General features: G+C 42.4%; 1 protein-coding gene across 1 annotated transcript in view; it reads right to left on the reverse strand.

The window, feature by feature from the left end:
• FANCI (FA complementation group I) overlaps positions 1–25,353 on the reverse strand; it is a 763,169-nt gene that overhangs the window by 581,455 nt on the left and 156,361 nt on the right. Inside the window, exons 16-19 of the mRNA XM_053719357.1 lie at positions 21,795–21,865; positions 13,716–13,830; positions 13,517–13,639; positions 12,969–13,037 (exon numbers count right to left, since the gene is read on the reverse strand). Of these exons, the coding sequence (XP_053575332.1) occupies positions 12,969–13,037; positions 13,517–13,639; positions 13,716–13,830; positions 21,795–21,865 (378 nt within the window). The remainder of the gene's footprint in view (positions 1–12,968; positions 13,038–13,516; positions 13,640–13,715; positions 13,831–21,794; positions 21,866–25,353) is intronic.

Here is a 25,353-nt window from a genome sequence, read left to right on the forward strand (position 1 = left end):
AACAGGAGAAATCACACTAATAATAGTATGCTAATGCTAGTATGCTAAGTTTATTCAGCTTTCAATCACACAAGCCGTTATGGAAATTAGAAAAAATAACACAATGATGTGGAAAAAGAATAATGTGCAAAATTTCAAAATGGAGCAAGATGCTAAAATAATTTAACAAGATGATTCAATAATAGATTGATACTATGCGAATCAAAGCAGCAACTCAGTAATTCAGGATACCTAGATAACCCGGGTATATGGTAAAAGCGCTTGGAAAGAGAAAAATTCTTATTTTACACACTTTTAAAATAACAATAAAACTTAACCCAAAGTTCTTAAAAACTGGCACACGCAGATCTTGCTGATAATTAGTACACCATACCTTGCTGAGAATAATTAACAAAAAAGGTATATCTTATCTCCTATTCTAGGCCTTGTAGGGAGGCTCACATTGCAAGGCCGCCAACTCAGACACTCTGCGCACCGATGTAATAGCCAGTAATAATAGGACTTTCCATGAAAGAACCTTAATGTCAAGTGCATGCATAGGCTCAAACTGAGTCCTCTGCAAGACCTTAAGAACCAAGTTTAAACTCCAAGGAGGAGTCGGATTCCTGAAAACAGGCCTGATCCTAACCAGAGCCTGAACAAAGGACTAAATGTCAGGAAGCTCCGCAAACTTCCTATGCAACAGTACAGATAAAGCCGAGATCTGTCCCCTTAGGGAACTGGCGGCAAGACCCTTATCCAGACCGTCCTGGAGAAAGGTCAAAATCCTGGATACCCTGACCTTATGCCAGGGATATCCCCGTTCCTCACACCAGGACAAGTAGGTCATCAACACCTTGTGGTAGATGCGTCGAGTGACCGGCTTCTTGGCCTGAACGAGAGTGTCAATCAATTTTTCCGAAAATCCTCTCTTGGCTAAGACTAGTCGTTCAATCTCCACACAGTCAGCCTCAGAGAATCTAGATTTTAATGTAGAAAAGGACCTTGAACCAGCAGATCCCTGCAACAAGGTAACTTGCACAGCGGAGATGACGACATTGCCACCAGATCCGCAAACCACATCTTCCGCGGCCATGACGGAGCAATCAGAATAGCCGAAGCTTGCTCTTGCTTGATGCGGGCCACTCCCTGAGGTAGAAGAGGTAAGTAAGGTATATAAATTAGGTTGAAGTCCCAGGGTACCGCCAAGGCATCAGTTCTACCTGGGGATCCCTGGATCGCGACCCCCATCTGGGTAGCTTGCAATTGAGTCTGGATGCCATGAGATCTATCTCCGGCATCCCCCATCTGCTGCAGATTGTTGCAAATATCTCGGGATGGAGAGACCATTCTCCTGGATTAAACGTCTGAGGATGAAACGTCTGTCTGCTCAGGAAAATCCGCTTCCCAGTTGTTCACAACCAGAATGGGGATCGCTGAGAGCGAACAATTGTGAATCCGAGATGCTTCCCTCATGGCTAGGGAGCTTCTCGTCCCCCACTGATGGTTTATGCAAGCCACCGAGGTAATGTTGTCCGACTGGAATCTGAGGAATTGGGACGACCCCAGAAGGGGCCAAGCCCTCAGAGCATTAAATATTGCTTGAAGTTCCAAAATATTTATCGGTAGACTCGATTTTTTTTTAGTCCATCTGTCTTGTGCCCTTCTGCACCCCAAACAGCTCCCCATCCTGATAGACTTGCATCCGTAGTCACAATCTCCCAGGATGGTCTCAAAAAGGATGTTCCCTGCGACAACTGCCCCGGTCGGGTCCACTAAGATAGGGACTCCCTCACTGGTCTGTTTAGAGATATCTGTTGGGACAGATCTGAATGATCGCCATTCCATTGTCTCAACATGCACAGCTGAAGAGGTCTGAGATGGAACCTGGCAAATGGAATGACATCTATGCTGGATACCATGAGCCCGATCACCTCCATACACCTGGCAACAGATTTCCCAGAGGATGTCTGAAGAGCTAGACAGTTGGACGCAAGCTTGCAGTGTCTCTGATTTTTTTTAAAACATCTTCATGGCTGAAGAATCTATTATCATACCCAGGAATTCCACCCTGTTGCTGGGGACCAATAAACTGTTACCTTCGTTTATCTTCCACCCGTGAGACCGAAGGAGAAGAGCTATCGAGTGATCCACTGTAGGACGGAGCCTGGACCAGGATATCGTCCAGATAAGGTGCCATTGCAATTCCTCTGGCTATCGCTAATGCGAGAAGAGCTCCCAGAATCTTTGTGAAGACTCTTGGGGCAGTTGCCAGACCAAACGGAAGGTCCACAAACTGGAAGTGCTGGTCCAGGAAAGCGAATCTTAGAAACGTGAAGTGATCCTTGTGGATTGGAACATGAAGGTAAGCGTCCTACAGGTCTATATTCATCATGCATTGCCCCTCTTGAACCAGGGGCAAAATTGAACTGATCGTCTCCATCTTGAACGACGGAACTGACAAAAATCTGTTTAGGGCCTTTAGGTCCAGAATTGGACGGAACGTGCCCTCCTTCGTTGGAACAAAGAAAAGGTTTGAATAATACCCCAGGCCTCTTTCTCCTGGAGGGACTGGGACGATTACTCCGAGAGATGAGAGATCCCTCACACACCCCAGGAAGGCGTCTCTTTTCTGGTCTTGAAGGAGGAATCTGCCTCTGGGAGGATAAGACTTAAAACCTATCCTGTAACCCTGGGATACGACCTCCAGAACCCAGGGGCTTATAACATCTCTTCTCCAGGCCTCCGCAAAAAGAGATAGTCTGCTCCCTACATGATCCGAAGACGGCCTGGGGGCCGCCCCTTCATGCCGACTTTGATTCGGCGGGCTTCTTATTCTGCTTGGACTTGTTTCAAGAGTTACCTAGCTTCCAAGATCCCTTGGATTGCTCCGCCTTTGCGGCAGACTGCTGGCATTGAGACTTTTCCGCACGAAAGGGACGAAAAGTAGATCCCTTAGGCAAGAAGGCACCCTTTCCACCCGTGACCGTAGATATAATAGAACCCAGGCCCGGGCCAAACAAATCCTTCCCCTTAAATGGGAGGGAAAGCAAGCGAGACTTAGAAGTCATGTCCGCAGACAACGACTTTAGCCACAGAACCCTGCGGGCTAAAACAGAAAAACCGGACGTCTTAGCATTCAGGAGAATAATCTGCATGCTCGCATCACAAATGAACAAATGTGCCACTCTTAAGGCCTTGATTCGTTCTAGAATTTCATCGAGAGGAGTAACCACCTCGACCATAGCTGACAGGGCGTCACACCAGTAGATAGCCACACCAGCCACCGCAGCTGGTTGAAAAATTAACCCCGTGAGTTGGAATATCTTTCGCAGCATGGACTCCATCTTTTTATCCATGGGTTCATTGAAAGAGGAGCTATCCTCTAGCGGAAAAGTCGTTCTCTTAGCAAGCGTGGAGATAGCACCATCCACCTTAGGGACAGTTCCCCACAGTTCAAGCTGCGCGTCCGGAACAGGGAAAAACTTTTTAAAAGAAGAAGAGGAAAAGGGCGAACCAAGTTTCTCCCTTTCATTCTTAATAATGTTAGCCATTTTGACTGGAACCGGGAAGGTCTGGGGCATTACCCTGTCCTCATAAACCCTATCCAGTTTAGGGATCGAAGGTTCCTCCGGTAGTTTTGGTTCCAGGACCTCCAACGTAGCCAGCACTTCTTTTAGCAGAAAGCGCAAATGCTCCATCTTGAATTTGAAATCTGGCTTCTCCGCGGACGGAGGCCTATGTGTAGCCGATTACGACCCAGAAGCGACATCCTCCCATAAGTCTGAGTTGTCCTCCTCAGCGGATAATCTGTCCGAAACATCCAGTGGAGTCAAAGACCACTGAGACGGATAGCAGTGCCGTACCTTCCGCTTGCGCTTAGTAGGGCGAGGCAACGCAATAATGGCCGCAAAAAACGCCGTCTGTAATTGATCGGTGAAGTCTGGAGGCCAAAGGACCCCTCCCGCTTTGATGGCACCTTTATATCCCAATGACCAGGGCACTCGCCACCTCAGAAACAGCTTTCGTCTCCTTCGAACGCAGATCGAGAAAGAGGAAGTTGCAGAGGCCACACCCGGGTCACATGGAGTGCCATGCAGGACCGCCCCTGCAGTCGAGAGGAGGACGCGCCAAAAAAAGCCTGCCTCAATCTCTGGGTAATGAACTGTGTTCCACACTGACGGAGCCTCATCTCACACAAATGCAGTAGAAAAACACAAACATTTGCATAATTATATCCCCCCTGTTCAACAGCCCCCTTCCGAGGGTATTACCCTAGATTCTATAAAGATAAAAGAAGCCACACTGTGACCCTGTCTTCTTACATTCTCAAATAAATAAATATATATATATATATATATATATATATATATATGTATATATATATATATATATATATGTATATATATATATATATATATATATATATATATATATATATATATATATATATGAAACAATCTTACCAGAATCAACGCACTGGAACAGGAACACGGCCCTTCAAGTGTGACAGGGTAGTAGCATTGTTCCTGACATGGACTTGAGTGAAGAAAAGCAAGCAGTGAAATTCATTAAAGCTGATTGCTAATGGAGCTGTTAAACTTAGTCCGAATGGTTTCGCAGAAAGACTCTCCCTGCATCTAGGGACTGTAACATTCACCCATGCTCTCACTGAGAGGCTAACAGGACTACTTAAAACTCCAGTCCCGTTTTGAAGAGTACTACCCTCCAGAGAGACTGCTCTGAATCTTCCGACACTACTCTGCCAACCTCCTGTGACAAAAGGCAAAGAATGACTGGGGGATGAGTGGAGTGGGGGAGGTATTCAAGCCTTTGGCTGTGGTGTCTTTGCCTCCTCCTGGTAGCCAGGTTCTTCATTCCCACAAGTAATGAATGAACAGTTGTGGGAAGTGTCGCTAGGGATAAGCTTGTTGGGTTTCACATATTAAGAGACATTTTAGATAAGGAGCAAACATCTATACTTTGCCTCTATTCAGCACTGTTTTTCTGGATAACAAAAAAAATAAGAGACAAAAGTGAAAGCCCTGCAACGAAAGGCAAAGTTGCAGGTTGCATTTGGAGGAAAACCAAGGTACTCCAGCTCACCATAGTCAGTCTGCTTTGCTGACACTCAACACAAACCTTAGTAAAGCTGCACTCTCAGTTTGTATTGGGGTAAATTCCCCCTACTTCAACCTACTGGCTCCCTCACTATATTTGCCACCCATCTCTCCAAGTACTGTCTCTTTCTCATTACTCAGCAAAGAACTGCCATAAGATTTATTAAAGGGACAGTCAAGTCCCAAAAAAATTTCATGTTTAAAAAAGGGCATGTAATTTTAAACAACTTTCCAATTTACTTTTATCACCAATTTGCTTTGTTCTTTTGGTATTCTTAGTCGAAAGTTAAACCTAGGAAGACTCATATGGTAATTTCTAAGCCCTTGAAGGCCGCCTCTTATCACATGCTTTTTTATTTGCTTTTCACAACAGGGGAAAGCTAGTTCATGGGAGCCATATAGATAACATTGTGATCATGCCTGTGGCTAATGGCAGACACTGCACTAATTGGCTAAAATGAAAGTCAATAGATAATAAATAAAAAGTCATGTGATCAGGGGGCTGTCAGAAGATGCTTAGATACAAGGTAATCACAGAGGTACAAAGTGTATTATATAACAGTGTTGGTTATGCAAAACAGGGGAATGGGTAATAAATGGATTATTTACCTTTTTAAACAACAAAAATTCTGGTGTTGACTGTCACTGAGGAAAGTCAATGATTGGAAGCGATTACTTTATTAAAGGGACAAGAAACCCAAAGCTTTGCTTTCATGATTCAGATAGAGAATACAATTTTTAAAACATTTCCAGTTTACAATTATAAAATTTGCTTTGTTTTCTTGTTATTCTTTGTTGAAGAGATATCTAAATCGGTAGCGTGCACATGTCCGAGGCAACACATGACAGGAAATAGTGCTACCATCTAATGATATTGCTATTGTATAACATTGTTGCAAAACTTCTGCCATATAGTGCTGCAAACATGTGCACACTCCTGAACTTGCCTTCATGCTTTTCAACAAAGGAGAACATGAAAACGAAAAAAAATAGACGTAAATAGTAAAGTTGTTTAAAATTGTATGCTCTATCTAAATCATGAAGCAAAAATTTAAAGTTTTACGTTCTTTTTATGCTGGATAGGGAAAAACAGAATTTATGCTTACCTGATAAATTACTTTCTCCAACGGTGTGTCCGGTCCACGGCGTCATCCTTACTTGTGGGATATTCTCTTCCCCAACAGGAAATGGCAAAGAGCCCAGCAAAGCTGGTCACATGATCCCTCCTAGGCTCCGCCTACCCCAGTCATTCGACCGACGGACAGGAGGAAATATGCATAGGAGAAACCATATGATACCGTGGTGACTGTAGTTAGAGAAAATAATTCATCAGACCTGATTAAAAAAACCAGGGCGGGCCGTGGACCGGACAAACCGTTGGAGAAAGAAATTTATCAGGTAAGCATAAATTCTGTTTTCTCCAACATAGGTGTGTCCGGTCCACGGCGTCATCCTTACTTGTGGGAACCAATACCAAAGCTTTAGGACACGGATGAAGGGAGGGAGCAAATCAGGTCACCTAAACGGAAGGCACCACAGCTTGCAAAACCTTTCTCCCAAAAATAGCCTCCGAAGAAGCAAAAGTATCAAATTTGTAAAATTTGGCAAAAGTGTGCAGAGAAGACCAAGTCGCTGCCTTACATATCTGGTCAACAGAAGCCTCGTTCTTGAAGGCCCATGTGGAAGCCACAGCCCTAGTGGAGTGAGCTGTGATTCTTTCAGGAGGCTGCCGTCCGGCAGTCTCATAAGCCAATCGGATAATGCTTTTAAGCCAAAAAGAAAGAGAGGTAGAAGTTGCTTTTTGACCTCTCCTTTTACCAGAATAAACAACAAACAAAGAAGATGTTTGTCTGAAATCTTTAGTAGCCTCTAAATAGAATTTTAGAGCACGGACTACGTCCAAATTGTGTAACAAACGTTCCTTCTTTGAAACTGGATTCGGACACAAAGAAGGTACAACTATCTCCTGGTTAATATTTTTGTTAGAAACAACTTTCGGAAGAAAACCAGGCTTAGTACGCAAAACCACCTTATCTGCATGGAACACCAGATAGGGCGGAGAACACTGCAGAGCAGATAACTCTGAAACTCTTCTAGCAGAAGAAATTGCAACCAAAAACAAAACTTTCCAAGATAATAACTTAATATCTACGGAATGTAAGGGTTCAAACGGAACCCCTTGAAGAACTGAAAGAACTAGATTTAGACTCCAGGGAGGAGTCAAAGGTTTGTAAACAGGCTTGATTCTAACCAGAGCCTGAACAAATGCTTGAACATCTGGCACAGCTGCCAGCCGTTTGTGAAGTAAAACAGATAAAGCAGAGATCTGTCCCTTCAGAGAACTTGCAGATAATCCTTTCTCCAAACCTTCTTGTAGAAAGGATAGAATCTTAGGAATTTTTATCTTGTTCCAGGGGAATCCTTTAGATTCACACCAATAGATATATTTTTTCCATATTTTATGGTAAATTTTTCTAGTTACAGGCTTTCTAGCCTGAATCATAGTATCTATTACAGAATCTGAAAACCCACGCTTTGAAAAAATCAAGCATTCAATCTCCAAGCCGTCAGTTGGAGGGAGACCAGATTCGGATGTTCGAATGGACCTTGAACAAGAAGGTCCTGTCTCAAAGGTAGCTTCCATGGTGGAGCCGATGACATATTCACCAGGTCTGCATACCAAGTCCTGCGTGGCCACGCAGGAGCTATCAAGATCACCGAAGCCCTCTCCTGATTGATCCTGGCTACCAGCCTGGGAATGAGAGGAAACTGTGGGAATACATAAGCTAGGTTGAAGGTCCAAGGTGCTACTAGTGCATCTACTAGAGTCGCCTTGGGATCCCTGGATCTGGACCCGTAGCAAGGAACCTTGAAGTTCTGACGAGACGCCATCAGATCCATGTCTGGAATGCCCCATAATTGAGTTATTTGGGCAAAGATTTCCGGATGGAGTTCCCACTCCCCCGGATGGAATGTCTGACGACTCAGAAAATCCGCTTCCCAATTTTCCACTCCTGGGATGTGGATTGCAGACAAGTGGCAGGAGTGATCCTCCGCCCATTGAATTATCTTGGTCACTTCCTCCATCGCCAGGGAACTCCTTGTTCCCCCCTGATGGTTGATATATGCAACAGTCGTCATGTTGTCTGATTGAAACCTTATGAATTTGGCCTTTGCTAGTTGAGGCCAAGCTTTGAGAGCATTGAATATCGCTCTCAGTTCCAGAATGTTTATCGGGAGAAGAGATTCTTCCCGAGACCATAAACCCTGAGCTTTCAGGGGTTCCCAGACCGCGCCCCAGCCCACCAGACTGGCGTCGGTCGTGACAATGACCCACTCTGGTCTGCGGAAGCTCATTCCCTGTGACAGGTTGTCCAGGATCAGCCACCAACGGAGTGAATCTCTGGTCTTTTGATCTACTTGAATCGTCGGAGACAAGTCTGTATAATCCCCATTCCACTGTCTGAGCATGCACAGTTGTAATGGTCTTAGATGAATTCGTGCAAAAGGAACTATGTCCATTGCTGCAACCATCAATCCTATTACTTCCATGCACTGCGCTATGGAAGGACGAAGAACAGAATGAAGTACTTGACAAGAGCTTAGAATTTTCGATTTTCTGACCTCTGTCAGAAAAATCCTCATTTCTAAGGAATCTATTATTGTTCCCAAGAAGGGAACTCTTGTTGACGGGGACAGAGAACTTTTTTCTTTGTTCACTTTCCATCCGTGAGATCTGAGAAAGGCTAGGACGATGTCCGTATGAGCCTTTGCTTTTGACAGAGACGACGCTTGAATCAGGATGTCGTCCAAGTACGGTACTACTGCAATGCCCCTTGGTCTTAGAACCGCTAGAAGGGACCCTAGTACCTTTGTGAAAATTCTCGGAGCAGTGGCTAATCCGAATGGAAGTGCCACAAACTGGTAATGCTTGTCCAGAAAAGCGAACCTTAGGAACTGATGATGTTCCTTGTGGATAGGAATATGGAGGTACGCATCCTTTAAATCCACCGTGGTCATAAATTGACCTTCCTGGATGGTAGGAAGGATCGTTCGAATGGTTTCCATTTTGAACGATGGAACCCTGAGAAATTTGTTTAGGATCTTGAGATCTAGAATTGGTCTGAATGTTCCCTCTTTTTTGGGAACTATGAACAGGTTGGAGTAAAACCCCATCCCTTGTTCTCTTATTGGAACTGGATGAATTACTCCCATCCTTAACAGGTCTTCTACACAATGTAAGAATGCCTGTCTTTTTATTTGGTTTGAAGATAATTGAGACCTGTGGAACCTTCCCCTTGGGGGTAGTTCCTTGAATTCCAGGAGATAACCTTGAGAAACTATTTCTAGTGCCCAAGGATCCTGAACATCTCTTGCCCAGGCCTGAGCAAAGAGAGAAAGTCTGCCCCCCACCAGATCCGGTCCCGGATCGGGGGCCATCCCTTCATGCTGTTTTAGTAGCAGTGGCAGGCTTCTTGGCCTGCTTACCCTTGTTCCAGCCTTGCATCGGTCTCCAGGCTGGTTTGGGTTGAGAAGTATTACCCTCTTGCTTAGAGGATGTAGAAGTAGAGGCTGGTCCGTTTCTGCGAAAGGGACGAAAATTAGGCTTATTTCTAGCCTTAAAAGACCTATCCTGAGGAAGGGCGTGGCCCTTTCCTCCGGTGATGTCTGAAATAATCTCTTTCAAATCAGGACCAAACAGTGTTTTGCCCTTGAAAGGGATGTTAAGCAATTTTGTCTTGGAAGACACATCCGCTGACCAAGACTTTAGCCAGAGCGCTCTGCGCGCCACGATAGCAAACCCTGAATTTTTCGCCGCTAATCTCGCTAATTGCAAAGCGGCATCTAGAATAAAAGAGTTAGCCAATTTAAGTGCATGAACTCTGTCCATAACCTCCTCATACGAAGATTCTTTATTGAGCGACTTTTCTAGTTCTTCGAACCAGAAACACGCTGCCGTAGTGACAGGAACAATGCATGAAATTGGTTGAAGAAGGTAACCTTGCTGAACAAACATTTTTTTAAGCAAACCCTCTAATTTTTTATCCATAGGATCTTTAAAAGCACAACTATCTTCTATGGGAATAGTAGTGCGTTTGTTTAGAGTAGAGACCGCCCCCTCGACCTTAGGGACTGTCTGCCATAAGTCCTTTCTGGGGTCGACTATAGGAAATAATTTCTTAAATATAGGGGGAGGCACAAAAGGTATGCCGGGCCTTTCCCATTCCTTGTTTACTATGTCCGCCACCCGCTTGGGTATAGGAAAAACATCGGGGGGCACCGGAACCTCTAGGAACTTGTCCATCTTACATAATTTCTCTGGAATGACCAAATTGTCACAATCATCCAGAGTAGATAATACCTCCTTAAGCAGTGCGCGGAGATGTTCTAATTTAAATTTAAATGTTACAACATCAGGTTCAGCTTGTTGAGAAATTTTTCCTGAATCTGAAATTTCTCCCTCAGACAAAACCTCCCTCCTGGCCCCTTCAGATTGGTGTGAGGGTATGTCAGAAGCGTTATCATCAGCGTCCTCTTGCTCTTCAGTGTTTAAAACAGAGCAATCGCGCTTTCTTTGATAAGTAGGCATTTTAGATAAAATATTTGCAATAGAATTATCCATAACAGCCGTTAATTGTTGCATAGTAATAAGTATTGGCGCACTAGATGTACTAGGGGCCTCTTGTGTGGGCAAAACTGGTGTAGACACAGAAGGGGGTGATGCAGTACCATGCTTACTCCCCTCATCTGAAGAATCATCTTGGGCACTATTATTATCAGTGGCATCATTGTCCCTACTTTGTTTGGACACCATGTCACAATTATCACATATATTTAAATGGGGAGACACATTGGCTTTTATACATATAGAACATCGTTTATCTGATGGTTCAGACATGTTAAACAGGCTTACACTTGTCAACAAAGCACAAAAAACGTTTTAAAATAAAACCGTTACTGTCACTTTAAATTTTAAACAGAACACACTTTATTACTGAATATGCGAAAAAATATGAAGCAATTGTTCAAAATTCACCAAAATTTCACCACAGTGTCTTAAAGCCTTATAAGTATTGCACACCAAATTTGAAAGCTTTAACCCTTAAAATAACGGAACCAGAGCCGTTTTTACATTTAACCCCTATACAGTCCCAGGAATCTGCTTTGCTGAGACCCAACCAAGCCCAGAGGGGAATACGATACCAAATGACGCCTTCTATAAGCTTTTTCAGTGGATCTTAGCTCCTCACACATGCATCTGCATGCCTTGCCTTCCAAAAACAACTGCGCATTAGTGGCGCGAAAATGAGGCTCTGCCTATGACTAGAGAAGGCCCCCATCTGAAAAAGGTGTCCATACAGTGCCTGCCGTTTTTTAACAACAATCCCCAAGATTATAATAACTATAAAGCGCTATAATCTGTCAAATATGCTTAGCAAGTAATCGTTTTAGCCCAGAAAAATGTCTACCAGTTTTTTAAGCCCTTATAAAGCCTTTATTCTTATACTTAATCTAAGAAAATGGCTTACCGGTCCCCATAGGGAAAATGACAGCCTTCCAGCATTACCAAGTCGTGTTAGAAATGTGGCCATCATACCTCAGGCAGAAAAGTCTGCCAACTGCTTCCCCCAACTGAAGTTACTTCATCTCAACAGTCCTGTGTGGAAACAGCAATCGATTTTAGTAACGTTTGCTAAAATCATCTTCCTCTCACAAACAGAAATCTTCTTCTCTTTTCTGTTTCAGAGTAAATAGTACATACCAGCACTATTTTAAAATAACAAACACTTGATTGAAGAATAAAAACTACATTTAAACACCAAAAAACTCTTAGCCATCTCCGTGGAGATGTTGCCTGTGCAACGGCAAAGAGAATGACTGGGGTAGGCGGAGCCTAGGAGGGATCATATGACCAGCTTTGCTGGGCTCTTTGCCATTTCCTGTTGGGGAAGAGAATATCCCACAAGTAAGGATGACGCCGTGGACCGGACACACCTATGTTGGAGAAACGGTTCACGCTGAAAACTTATGATGACTTCTTTGCAACCTAAGGTACTGTGCATTCCATAAATGGAACTTTTGTTTTCAGTACAAGACCTTGAGTACAGAGAAATCTTTGGTCGTATCTCAGACCTGATTAGGATTGTTTACCATTAACACAGTAACCTACACAGTACTGCATAAGGGACTCACATACCAAATGAACATTGATACTCTGCCCCCATGTAGGATATGTGCAATTTGTTACAGTTTATGCTGCCAGCTACTTTCTAGGCAGTTTTTATTATTTCCTTTATATATGTGTTTTATAATAGGAGACTTGATATGTATTTAGCTGCTGGATAGGTCTCGACTATTTAATCTAGATTTTTGGTACAATTTTCTAATAAAGCTTAACTAAGTGCTGAATCATCTCTCTATTTTTCAGGATTGATACATTTTTTATCCTGAATGGTTCTTTCTTTTGGCTTCTGAATATAAAGATTACAGTATACAAACTTCCCAAGGTGTAGCGGCATAACTTTCCCCACAGCATGACTAAATCAAGTGAAGCACATTAGAGGTTCTGCCACTGCTTGTTGGAAAGTAATGATGTTGTGTGTATGCTGTAATCTTTGTCCACAACAAAAGTTATTTTGTTTACCAAACACTTTCCATCATTTTAATGCCACTGCTCTGTAAAGGATCTAGCCCCATGATAAACCCACCCACTTCCCACCATCAAAACAGGACGCATGGAGAAAAAAAAACTTTGAGATTGAACAGATTATAAAATGCAATATTTATCTCACTCTTCACGCAAATTTAATAAAATACAATTGGAGAGACTTATTTTTAATTCCATTAATTTAAGATGGTTACTCATACCTGTGACAACAAAGTCTGCATGACAGAACTAGCCAGCTGAGAATTACGCCGAACAACATCATAAAATCCCTGATGGAAAAAATTTTTAAAAAAAATTGTTATTTTGCTTAATGTATTGAACCAAACGTTTATGAATTAACCAGAGAGAAATAGCTTTTATACATTTTTTATTTTTACCTTTGAGTGTCGGAGATAACACAACACCATTGAGAAGGGTGTGCGCAAATATTGCCTAAATTATGAGGATCCCCTCTGTTCCAATGACACATATGTCCCATAATTTTGTCATTAGACCCCACAGTTGCAAAATGGAGGAATCATGGTTCAAATAAAAGGTTTTGTGTACTTTTAATTTTTATAGTAATCATCTGTAAATCACCGGTACGTGCATTTCGATTTTTTTTATGTGAGAAATCTTAACATGTTTCTAAAGGGTACAAGTATTAAAACAGTCAAAAAAAGTCACCCATCCCCCAAATTAGAATCTGATAGGTATAATCACAAGTGAATAATGAAAATGTTGTTTCATAAAAGCAATATTTACAAACCTCATAAAGCATAAGTCTCACATCTGCTTGCTGGCTCAAGCATCGTCTCAGGCTGCCCAGTATTTCCAAGCAAAAGGCTTCATTAGCTGCAGAATTATATCTCATATGGACATCCACCTGAACCTAATACATATACATTGAATATTTAATAACAAAGTTGAAACTCACTTAATGATACATGAATGAAATGTTTTTTTACCTGACTAGCCCCAATTGCCTGGCTGCACTGGGAGGATGACAAACTCCCTAAGACTTTGAAATTCTTTAATAGGAGCAGAAAACCAGCAACAGCAGACTTGCGAGCATCGATTTGACTGTCAGGATACAAAAATAGGCTCAATGTTATAACCTTCACACTGAATCAGATTCTAATACATTAAGACCAGTTAACAAAAGGAAAGATAGAAAACGTAAACTATCAAGTCAAGTTCTACAAGTTAAGGACTAGATTACACTAGACGGAGGCTTTTTGCAGTATATTATTAGACTGTAAAATATTCTAAATAATCCATAGAATATATCCATATATTTTACAGTGTGTTTAAAAAATTTACGACACAGGTAAAGAGCGGCAATATACCCCATATCGCTTGTCTGTAACAATTAGCACTTCACTCGTAATCTAGCCCTAAGTAAGGCAAGTTCACAAAATACAAAAATTATTCTTACTGTGATCATAAACAGCCTTCATGCACTATAGGTAGAGGTAAATACAAACACATTGCAGTTGAAAATGTCAGGTTTTCATGTGATTAAATGGTCACTTTAGCATATATTCGCTTAGATTACAAGTAAAGCATAAACATGTTAGCACTTTGGTGCACTAACATTGCTAGAGTGTGTATTTTTTATTTATAAAACTGTTCTAACAGTGATATGGTATATGACAAGATATTGGTTCAAAGATGTATATGTATGTGTGTGTGTTTAAACATATATATGTGCGTATATATATATATATATATATATATATATATACACACACACATATACAACATACATACATATACACACACACACAGTATAAATACACACACACACCTTTGTGCCCTTCCCAGTACAACACCTTGTCATATATTTCTTGAAATCACTGTCAGAACATTTCATTATAAAAAAAAAATTAAACCATATATATTACATTTAATATCTATATATTTGTATGAAAACAGAATTTATGTTTACCTGATAAATTACTTTCTCCAACGGTGTGTCCGGTCCACGGCGTCATCCTTACTTGTGGGATATTCTCCTCCCCAACAGGAAATGGCAAAGAGCCCAGCAAAGCTGGTCACATGATCCCTCCTAGGCTCCGCCTTCCCCAGTCATTCGACCGACGTAAAGGAGGAATATTTGCATAGGAGAAACCATATGATACCGTGGTGACTGTAGTTAAAGAAAATAAATTATCAGACCTGATTAAAAAACCAGGGCGGGCCGTGGACCGGACACACCGTTGGAGAAAGTAATTTATCAGGTAAACATAAATTCTGTTTTCTCCAACATAGGTGTGTCCGGTCCACGGCGTCATCCTTACTTGTGGGAACCAATACCAAAGCTTTAGGACACGGATGAAGGGAGGGAGCAAATCAGGTCACCTAGATGGAAGGCACCACGGCTTGGAAAACCTTTCTCCCAAAAATAGCCTCAGAAGGAGCAAAAGTATCAAACTTGTAAAATTTAGTAAAAGTGTGCAGTGAAGACCAAGTCGCTGCCTTACATATCTGATCAACAGAAGCCTCGTTCTTGAAGGCCCATGTGGAAGCCACAGCCCTAGTGGAATGAGCTGTGATTCTGTCAGGAGGCTGCCGTCCGGCAGTCTCGTAAGCCAATCTGATGATGCTTTTAATCCAAAAAGAGAGAGAGGTAGAAGTTGCTTTTTGACCTCTCCTTTTACCAGAATAAACAACAAACAAGGAAGATGTTTGTCTAAAATCCTTTGTAGCATCTAAGTAGAATTTTAGAGCACGAACAACAACCAAATTGTGCAACAAACGTTCCTTCTTTGAAACTGGATTCGGACACAAAGAAGGTACGACTATCTCCTGGTTAATGTTTTTGTTAGAAACAACTTTCGGAAGAAAACCAGGTTTAGTACGTAAAACCACCTTATCTGCATGGAACACCAGATAAGGAGGAGAACACTGCAGAGCAGATAATTCTGAAACTCTTCTAGCAGAAGAAATTGCAACCAAAAACAAAACTTTCCAAGATAATAACTTAATATCAACGGAATGTAAGGGTTCAAACGGAACCCCCTGAAGAACTGAAAGAACTAAATTGAGACTCCAAGGAGGAGTCAAAGGTTTGTAAACAGGCTTGATTCTAACCAGAGCCTGAACAAAGGCTTGAACATCTGGCACAGCTGCTAGCTTTTTGTGAAGTAGCACAGACAAGGCAGAAATCTGTCCCTTCAAGGAACTTGCAGATAATCCTTTCTCCAAACCTTCTTGAAGAAAGGATAGAATCTTAGGAATTTTTACCTTGTCCCAAGGGAATCCTTTAGATTCACACCAACAGATATATTTTTTCCATATTTTGTGGTAAATTTTTCTAGTTACAGGCTTTCTGGCCTGAACAAGAGTATCAATGACAGAATCTGAGAACCCTCGCTTTGATAAGATCAAGCGTTCAATCTCCAAGCAGTCAGTTGGAGTGAGACCAGATTCGGATGTTCGAACGGACCTTGAACAAGAAGGTCTCGTCTCAAAGGTAGCTTCCATGGTGGAGCCGATGACATATTCACCAGGTCTGCATACCAAGTCCTGCGTGGCCACGCAGGAGCTATCAAGATCACCGATGCCCTCTCCTGATTGATCCTGGCTACCAGCCTGGGGATGAGAGGAAACGGCGGGAATACATAAGCTAGTTTGAATGTCCAAGGTGCTACTAGTGCATCTACTAGAGTCGCCTTGGGATCCCTGGATCTGGACCCGTAGCACGGAACCTTGAAGTTCTGACGAGAGGCCATCAGATCCATGTCTGGAATGCCCCACAGTTGAGTAATTTGGGCAAAGATTTCCGGATGGAGTTCCCACTCCCCCGGATGAAATGTCTGACGACTCAGAAAATCCGCTTCCCAATTTTCCACTCCTGGGATGTGGATTGCAGACAGGTGGCAGGAGTGAGTCTCCGCCCATTGAATGATTTTGGTCACTTCTTCCATCGCCAGGGAACTCCTTGTTCCCCCCTGATGGTTGATGTATGCAACAGTTGTCATGTTGTCTGATTGAAACCGTATGAACTTGGCCTTTGCTAGCTGAGGCCAAGCCTTGAGAGCATTGAATATCGCTCTCAGTTCCAGAATATTTATCGGTAGAAGAGATTCTTCCCGAGACCAAAGACCCTGAGCTTTCAGGGGTCCCCAGACCGCGCCCCAGCCCACCAGACTGGCGTCGGTCGTGACAATGACCCACTCTGGTCTGCGGAAGCTCATCCCCTGTGACAAGTTGTCCAGGGACAGCCACCAACGGAGTGAATCTCTGGTCCTCTGATTTACTTGTATCGTCGGAGACAAGTCTGTATAGTCCCCATTCCACTGACTGAGCATGCACAGTTGTAATGGTCTTAGATGAATGCGCGCAAAAGGAACTATGTCTATTGCCGCTACCATCAAACCTATTACTTCCATGCACTGCGCTATGGAAGGAAGAGGAACAGAATGAAGCATTTGACAAGAGTTCAGAAGTTTTGTCTTTCTGGCCTCTGTCAGAAAAATCCTCATTTCTAAGGAGTCTATTATTGTTCCCAAGAAGGGAACCCTTGTTGACGGAGATAGAGAACTCTTTTCTACGTTCACTTTCCATCCGTGAGATCTGAGAAAGGCCAGGACAATGTCCGTGTGAGCCTTTGCTTGAGGAAGGGACGACGCTTGAATCAGAATGTCGTCCAAGTAAGGTACTACTGCAATGCCCCTTGGTCTTAGCACCGCTAGAAGGGACCCTAGTACCTTTGTGAAAATCCTTGGAGCAGTGGCTAATCCGAACGGAAGTGCCACAAACTGGAAATGCTTGTCCAGGAATGCGAACCTTAGGAACCGATGATGTTCCTTGTGGATAGGAATATGTAGATACGCATCCTTTAAATCCACCGTTGTCATGAATTGACCTTCCTGGATGGAAGGAAGAATTGTTCGAATGGTTTCCATTTTGAACGATGGAACCTTGAGAAACTTGTTTAGGATCTTGAGATCTAAGATTGGTCTGAACGTTCCCTCTTTTTTGGGAACTACGAACAGATTGGAGTAGAACCCCATCCCTTGTTCTGCTAATGGAACAGGATGAATCACTCCCATTTTTAACAGGTCTTCTACACAATGCAAGAATGCCTGTTTTTTTATGTGGTCTGAAGACAATTGAGACCTGTGGAACCTCCCCCTTGGGGGAAGCCCCTTGAATTCCAGAAGATAACCTTGGGAGACTATCTCTAGCGCCCAAGGATCCAGAACATCTCTTGCCCAAGCCTGAGCGAAGAGAGAGAGTCTGCCCCCCACCAGATCCGGTCCCGGATCGGGGGCCAACATCTCATGCTGTCTTGGTAGCAGTGGCAGGTTTCTTGGCCTGCTTTCCTTTGTTCCAGCCTTGCATTGGTCTCCAGGCTGGTTTGGCTTGAGAAGTATTACCCTCCTGCTTAGAGGACGTAGCACCTGGGGCTGGTCCGTTTCTGCGAAAGGGACGAAAATTAGGTTTATTTTTGGCCTTGAAAGACCTATCCTGAGGAAGGGCGTGGCCCTTGCCCCCAGTGATATCAGAGATAATCTCTTTCAAGTCAGGGCCAAACAGTGTTTTCCCCTTGAAAGGAATGTTAAGCAATTTGTTCTTGGAAGACGCATCCGCTGACCAAGATTTTAACCAAAGCGCTCTGCGCGCCACAATAGCAAACCCAGAATTTTTCGCCGCTAACCTAGCCAATTGCAAAGTGGCGTCTAGGGTGAAAGAATTAGCCAATTTGAGAGCACGAATTCTGTCCATAATCTCCTCATAAGAAGAAGAATTATTAGTGATCGCCTTTTCTAGCTCATCGAACCAGAAACACGCGGCTGTAGTGACAGGGACAATGCATGAAATTGGTTGTAGAAGGTAACCTTGCTGAACAAACATCTTTTTAAGCAAACCTTCTAATTTTTTATCCATAGGATCTTTGAAAGCACAACTATCTTCTATGGGTATAGTGGTGCGTTTGTTTAGAGTAGAAACCGCCCCCTCGACCTTGGGGACTGTCTGCCATAAGTCCTTTCTGGGGTCGACCATAGGAAACAATTTTTTAAATATGGGGGGAGGGACGAAAGGTATACCGGGCCTTTCCCATTCTTTATTTACAATGTCCGCCACCCGCTTGGGTATAGGAAAAGCTTCGGGGGGCCCCGGGACCTCTAGGAACTTGTCCATTTTACATAGTTTCTCTGGGATGACCAAATTCTCACAATCATCCAGAGTGGATAACACCTCCTTAAGCAGAGCGCGGAGATGTTCCAACTTAAATTTAAATGTAATCACATCAGGTTCAGCTTGTTGAGAAATTTTCCCTGAATCTGAAATTTCTCCCTCCGACAAAACCTCCCTGGCCCCCTCAGACTGGTGTAGGGGCCCTTCAGAAACAATATCATCAGCGTCCTCATGCTCTTCAGTATTTTCTAAAACAGAGCAGTCGCGCTTTCGCTGATAAGTGGGCATTTTGGCTAAAATGTTTTTGATAGAATTATCCATTACAGCCGTTAATTGTTGCATAGTAAGGAGTATTGGCGCGCTAGATGTACTAGGGGCCTCCTGTGTGGGCAAGACTGGTGTAGACGAAGGGGGGGATGATGCAGTACCATGCTTACTCCCCTCACTTGAGGAATCATCTTGGGCATCATTTTCTCTAAATTTTGTGTCACATAAATCACATCTATTTAAATGAGAAGGAACCTTGGCTTCCCCACATTCAGAACACAGTCTATCTGGTAGTTCAGACATGTTAAACAGGCATAAACTTGATAACAAAGTACAAAAAACGTTTTAAAATAAAACCGTTACTGTCACTTTAAATTTTAAACTGAACACACTTTATTACTGCAATTGCGAAAAAGTATGAAGGAATTGTTCAAAATTCACCAAAATTTCACCACAGTGTCTTAAAGCCTTAAAAGTATTGCACACCAAATTTGGAAGCTTTAACCCTTAAAATAACGGAACCGGAGCCGTTTTTATATTTAACCCCTTTACAGTCCCTGGAATCTGCTTTGCTGAGACCCAACCAAGCCCAAAGGGGAATACGATACCAAATGACGCCTTCAGAAAGTCTTTTCTATGTATCAGAGCTCCTCACACATGCATCTGCATGTCATGCTTCTCAAAAACAAGTGCGCAATACAGGCGCGAAAATGAGACTCTGCCTATGATTAGGGAAAGCCCCTAGAGAATAAGGTGTCCAATACAGTGCCTGCCGGTTATTTTACAAAATTCCCAAGATTAAAATAATTCCTCAAGGCTATGGAGTATAAATATGTTTATATATAAATCGATTTAGCCCAGAAAATGTCTACAGTCTTAAAAAGCCCTTGTGAAGCCCTTTTTTACTGTCTGTATTAAAAATGGCTTACCGGATCCCATAGGGAAAATGACAGCTTCCAGCATTACATCGTCTTGTTAGAATGTGTCATACCTCAAGCAGCAAAAGTCTGCTCACTGTTCCCCCAACTGAAGTTAATTCCTCTCAACAGTCCTGTGTGGAACAGCCATCGATTTTAGTAACGGTTGCTAAAATCATTTTCCTCTTACAAACAGAAATCTTCATCTCCTTTCTGTTTCAGAGTAAATAGTACATACCAGCACTATTTTAAAATAACAAACTCTTGATTGAATAATAAAAACTACAGTTAAACACTAAAAAACTCTAAGCCATCTCCGTGGAGATGTTGCCTGTACAACGGCAAAGAGAATGACTGGGGAAGGCGGAGCCTAGGAGGGATCATGTGACCAGCTTTGCTGGGCTCTTTGCCATTTCCTGTTGGGGAGGAGAATATCCCACAAGTAAGGATGATGCCGTGGACCGGACACACCTATGTTGGAGAAATACTTATACGTTTTTTTGTTATACTTTTTCTTTCTAGCCCTAACGTTTTTCACATAACTCACCACTTGTAATATGAGTGTTGTTAGCACGACCCTCACTACTTATTGAAAATATGGGGCAGAATAAAAATAAAAAAGTTGGCTGCACTAACATTCTCTGGTTAATATCGAACACCCTGTGCTATCCATAGAGCTCCACTTGTAATCTATGCCATAATGTTTGGAGTACACATTTAGTCTTAGCAAAATGTTTTAAGATATGTTCACATTGCAGCGTGTTTAGCTTCTTTTAGATAATGTAGATGCTGATCTATGAGCATAATAAAAAGGTTAACGGTTGCATATGGTATTTTTTTTTTAATTCAAGATCAACCCTGAAGGCACATAAAAGGTGCTGATCTCAGATATATCACCTGTAAAAACTAATATATATTTAAACACATTAATGAACAAGCTGCCTTAAAATGCTATTCTGGGGCTGGTAACAGAATTTTCGCTAAAAATTACAACTATGGTCTTGAAATGTTCTTGCAAACAGAAAAAACACACAGAGCGCCACCGCAACTCAAGGTAAAAGTTTTAATGTTGAGTATGGCGCTATCAAACTAATTGCACTTACAAGATGTTTGTAAAAATATTGCCTTTGATATATAATTATATATCAAAGGCAATATTTTTACAGACATCTTGTAAGTGCAATTAGTTTGATAGCGCCATACTCAACATTAAAACTTTTACCTTGAGTTGCGGTTGCGCTCTGTGTGTTTTTTCTGTTTGCAGTATCGATTGGGCTGGGCGCTCTTTAGCGTCCAGTAACTAAGACAGCAGCACCGCACTCAAGAACAGAGAGAGGAGGAAGCCGGATCACATCAGACAGAGCGTATAACGTGGATACTATTCTACCATACTCCTTGAGTCATTAAGGTAACATGAATTCATGTAACAAATAGATACACATACGTTTACAACAACAAGTGTTTATGCAAGTGGGTGATACATACCAATATTTAATGTTACAATTGAAATTTTGTTTTCGGTTTGATTTTTAATTAGTTTTTTCTGCCAAGTAGCTCATTCTGATCAGTTTATATGAAAGATTTTACACAAGTAATTTGTATTTATCAGATGTGCTGGGGGACTCAAGGAAATTAATTACAACTTATCTGAGCCCCAGCAGTTTTTAGTCAGTTAGCGCAGTGGTAGGGAGGGAAGTGTTGAAATGTTCTTACCTTGAAAACATTGCTTTTCTTAGTACAAGAATGAGGGAATCCCTTATTGACATACTGATCTTTAAAAGTGGCTGTGAAGAGATGTTGAGTTAGAGCAAAAATCAATGCCACCAAATTTTTTTAATAAAACTGTTTACTTTTAAAGGGACATGGAACCCAAAATGTTTCTCTTTCATGAAGAGCTCAGTTGCTCCCAGTAGTGTTGCTGCTCCTCCAACAAAGGATAACAAGACAATGAGGCAAATGTGCTTATAGGAGTAAATTGGAAAGTCGTTTATAATGTAGTGTTTTATCTGGATCATGAAAGAAAAATTTTGGGTTTCTTATCCCTTTAAATAAACAGGACCTACCCTTGGTTAGGCTATAATTGTACATACCAAGCAAGGCACGATCAGGCAGTAAGATATGTGCCTGTAATAAAACATTATGAGCCAGTTTTCTCCACAGGACCTTTTTAGCGGATGCACCAACCATCTGATTTTAGCCAATATTAATTGCACAAATTATCATTAAATACATTTATGTTAAATTAAGCAATTACTTTGTAGATTGGATAGCATAAAATTATATAATATTAGAAAATGCTACTTCATAATGCCACCTGTCTACCTTATAGTGCCATCCGGCTGACAAAATTGTCAGTGGTGAACAATGGTAGCTAAAAAGTACTTATCAGATAGTACACAGCCCTGATATTTCAAAATACAGTACTATACTAGGAATATTTCTATGGAGGATAGACTTACTGGGTCCATGGTTGCAATGGAAACTAAAAAAAAAAAAAAGCGTTTTCCCAGGACATAATTAATGGTCATACCACTAAGCTGATTTTACTGACCACCTGGCTAAAATTTAAATAAGCATTAAGTTAGATAGCAACATAAGTAATATGAATAGCTTAAGTAACGTTTTTAAAAGTTACATATAATATTGCAAAGTATTAATCTGCACCCCCAGACTACTTCATAATGCCACCTGCTGGCAAATTTTATTTTGGAGAACACTGACTGACTTATTAATACTGTACATTTGGTAAATAACCTATATTATAAAACAGAATTTATGTTTACCTGATAAATTACTTTCTCCAACGGTGTGTCCGGTCCACGGCGTCATCCTTACTTGTGGGATATTCTCTTCCCCAACAGGAAATGGCAAAGAGCCCAGCAAAGCTGGTCACATGATCCCTCCTAGGCTCCGCCTACCCCAGTCATTCGACCGACGTTAAGGAGGAATATTTGCATAGGAGAAACCATATGTTACCGTGGTGACTGTAGTTAAAGAAAATAAATTATCAGACCTGATTAAAAAAACCAGGGCGGGCCGTGGACCGGACACACCGTTGGAGAAAGTAATTTATCAGGTAAACATAAATTCTGTTTTCTCCAACATAGGTGTGTCCGGTCCACGGCGTCATCCTTACTTGTGGGAACCAATACCAAAGCTTTAGGACACGGATGAAGGGAGGGAGCAAATCAGGTCACCTAAATGGAAGGCACCACGGCTTGCAAAACCTTTCTCCCAAAAATAGCCTCAGAAGAAGCAAAAGTATCAAATTTGTAAAATTTAGAAAAAGTGTGCAGTGAAGACCAAGTCGCTGCCTTACATATCTGATCAACAGAAGCCTCGTTCTTGAAGGCCCATGTGGAAGCCACAGCCCTAGTGGAGTGAGCTGTGATTCTTTCAGGAGGCTGCCGTCCGGCAGTCTCATAAGCCAATCGGATAATGCTTTTAATCCAGAAGGAGAGAGAGGTAGAAGTTGCTTTTTGACCTCTCCGTTTACCAGAATAAACAACAAACAAAGACAAAGTTTGTCTGAAATCCTTAGTAGCTGCTAAGTAAAATTTGAGAGCACGAACTACATCCAAGTTGTGCAACAAACGTTCCTTCTTTGAAACTGGATTAGGACACAAAGAAGGCACAACTATCTCCTGGTTAATGTTTTTGTTAGAAACAACTTTTGGAAGAAAACCAGGTTTAGTACGCAAAACCACCTTATCTGCATGGAACACCAGATAAGGAGAAGAACACTGCAGAGCAGATAATTCTGAAACTCTTCTAGCAGAAGAAATTGCAACCAAAAACAAAACTTTCCAAGATAATAACTTAATATCAACGGAATGTAAGGGTTCAAACGGAACCCCCTGAAGAACTGAAAGAACTAGGTTGAGACTCCAAGGAGGAGTCAAAATTTTGTAAACAGGCTTGATTCTAACCAGAGCCTGAACAAAGGCTAGAACATCTGGCACAGCTGCCAGCTTTTTGTGAAGTAACACAGACAAGGCAGAAATCTGTCCCATCAAGGAACTTGCAGATAATCCTTTTTCCAATCCTTCTCGAAGGAAGGATAGACTCTTAGGAATCTTAACCTTGTCCCAAGGGAATCCTGCAGATTCACACCAACAGATATACCAAATTATGTGGTAATTTTTCTGGTTACAGGCTTTCAGGCCTGAACAAGAGTATTAATAACAGAATCTGAGAACCCTCGCTTTGATAAGATCAAGCGTTCAATCTCCAAGCAGTCAGCTGGAGTGGGTCGAACGGACCTAGAACAAGAAGGTCTCGTCTCAAAGGTAGCTTCCATGGTGGAGCCGATGACATATTCACCAGATCTGCATACCAAGTCCTGCGTGGCCACGCAGGAGCTATCAAAATCACCGACGCCCTCTCCTGATTGATCCTGGCTACCAGCCTGGGGATGAGAGGAAACGGCGGGAACACATAAGCTAGTTTGAAGGTCCAAGGTGCTACTAGTGCATCCACTAGAGCCGCCTTGGGATCCCTGGATCTGTACCCGTAGTAAGGAACTCTGAAGTTCTGACGAGAGGCCATCAGATCCATGTCTGGAATGCCCCACGGTTGAGTGACTTGGGCAAAGATTTCCGGATGGAGTTCCCACTCCCCCGGATGCAATGTCTGACGACTCAGAAAATCCAAATGTACAAAAGCGTCTCCCTTTGCAGCTCCAGGCTATTTAGTGTTGTAGGTAAGATGGAAGAATATGTAAAATGACTCACCCGGCAGCGTACCGGTCGTGCCGTAAACGTGGCCCCACTATGCGGTTGCGGAGTAATCAACCGATTCTTCCCAGCTGTACTGAGGATCCCATCTCCGCCGGCCTCCTGTGCACTAACCTCTTTGATGCAAATGCCGGGTGAGTATCAGTATTGGCGTGCTTCTCGCTACCAACCGTAGCCCACGCTGTCTGCCTGATGCGATCTTCCCTGCTTTACGTAATGACGTCAGATCAACAACACCAATCCAACCACTGCTGCTCCGGTGTACGCCAAGGCTCAAGCTGGAAAAGGTAATAGACGTAATTGTAGAAAAACCAGCGAGACCTCCAGGCGTTAAATCAAAGTTGACTTTATTGGAGAAACAATAAAACAGCATAAAAGCTTAATGCCCTTGCATAAGGGGTATACTGAACGGGTCCTACGCGTTTCGGCAGCCCTCTGCCTTATTCATGGACTGATAAGTTCACATAGAAATGCTACTTAAATACACCTGAGTCCCCAGGTATAGGAAACCCCGTATATGCTAATTTAAAGGAACA

Source organism: Bombina bombina, chromosome 6, assembly GCF_027579735.1.
Source record: "Bombina bombina isolate aBomBom1 chromosome 6, aBomBom1.pri, whole genome shotgun sequence".
Classification (NCBI taxonomy): Eukaryota; Metazoa; Chordata; class Amphibia; order Anura; family Bombinatoridae; genus Bombina; species Bombina bombina.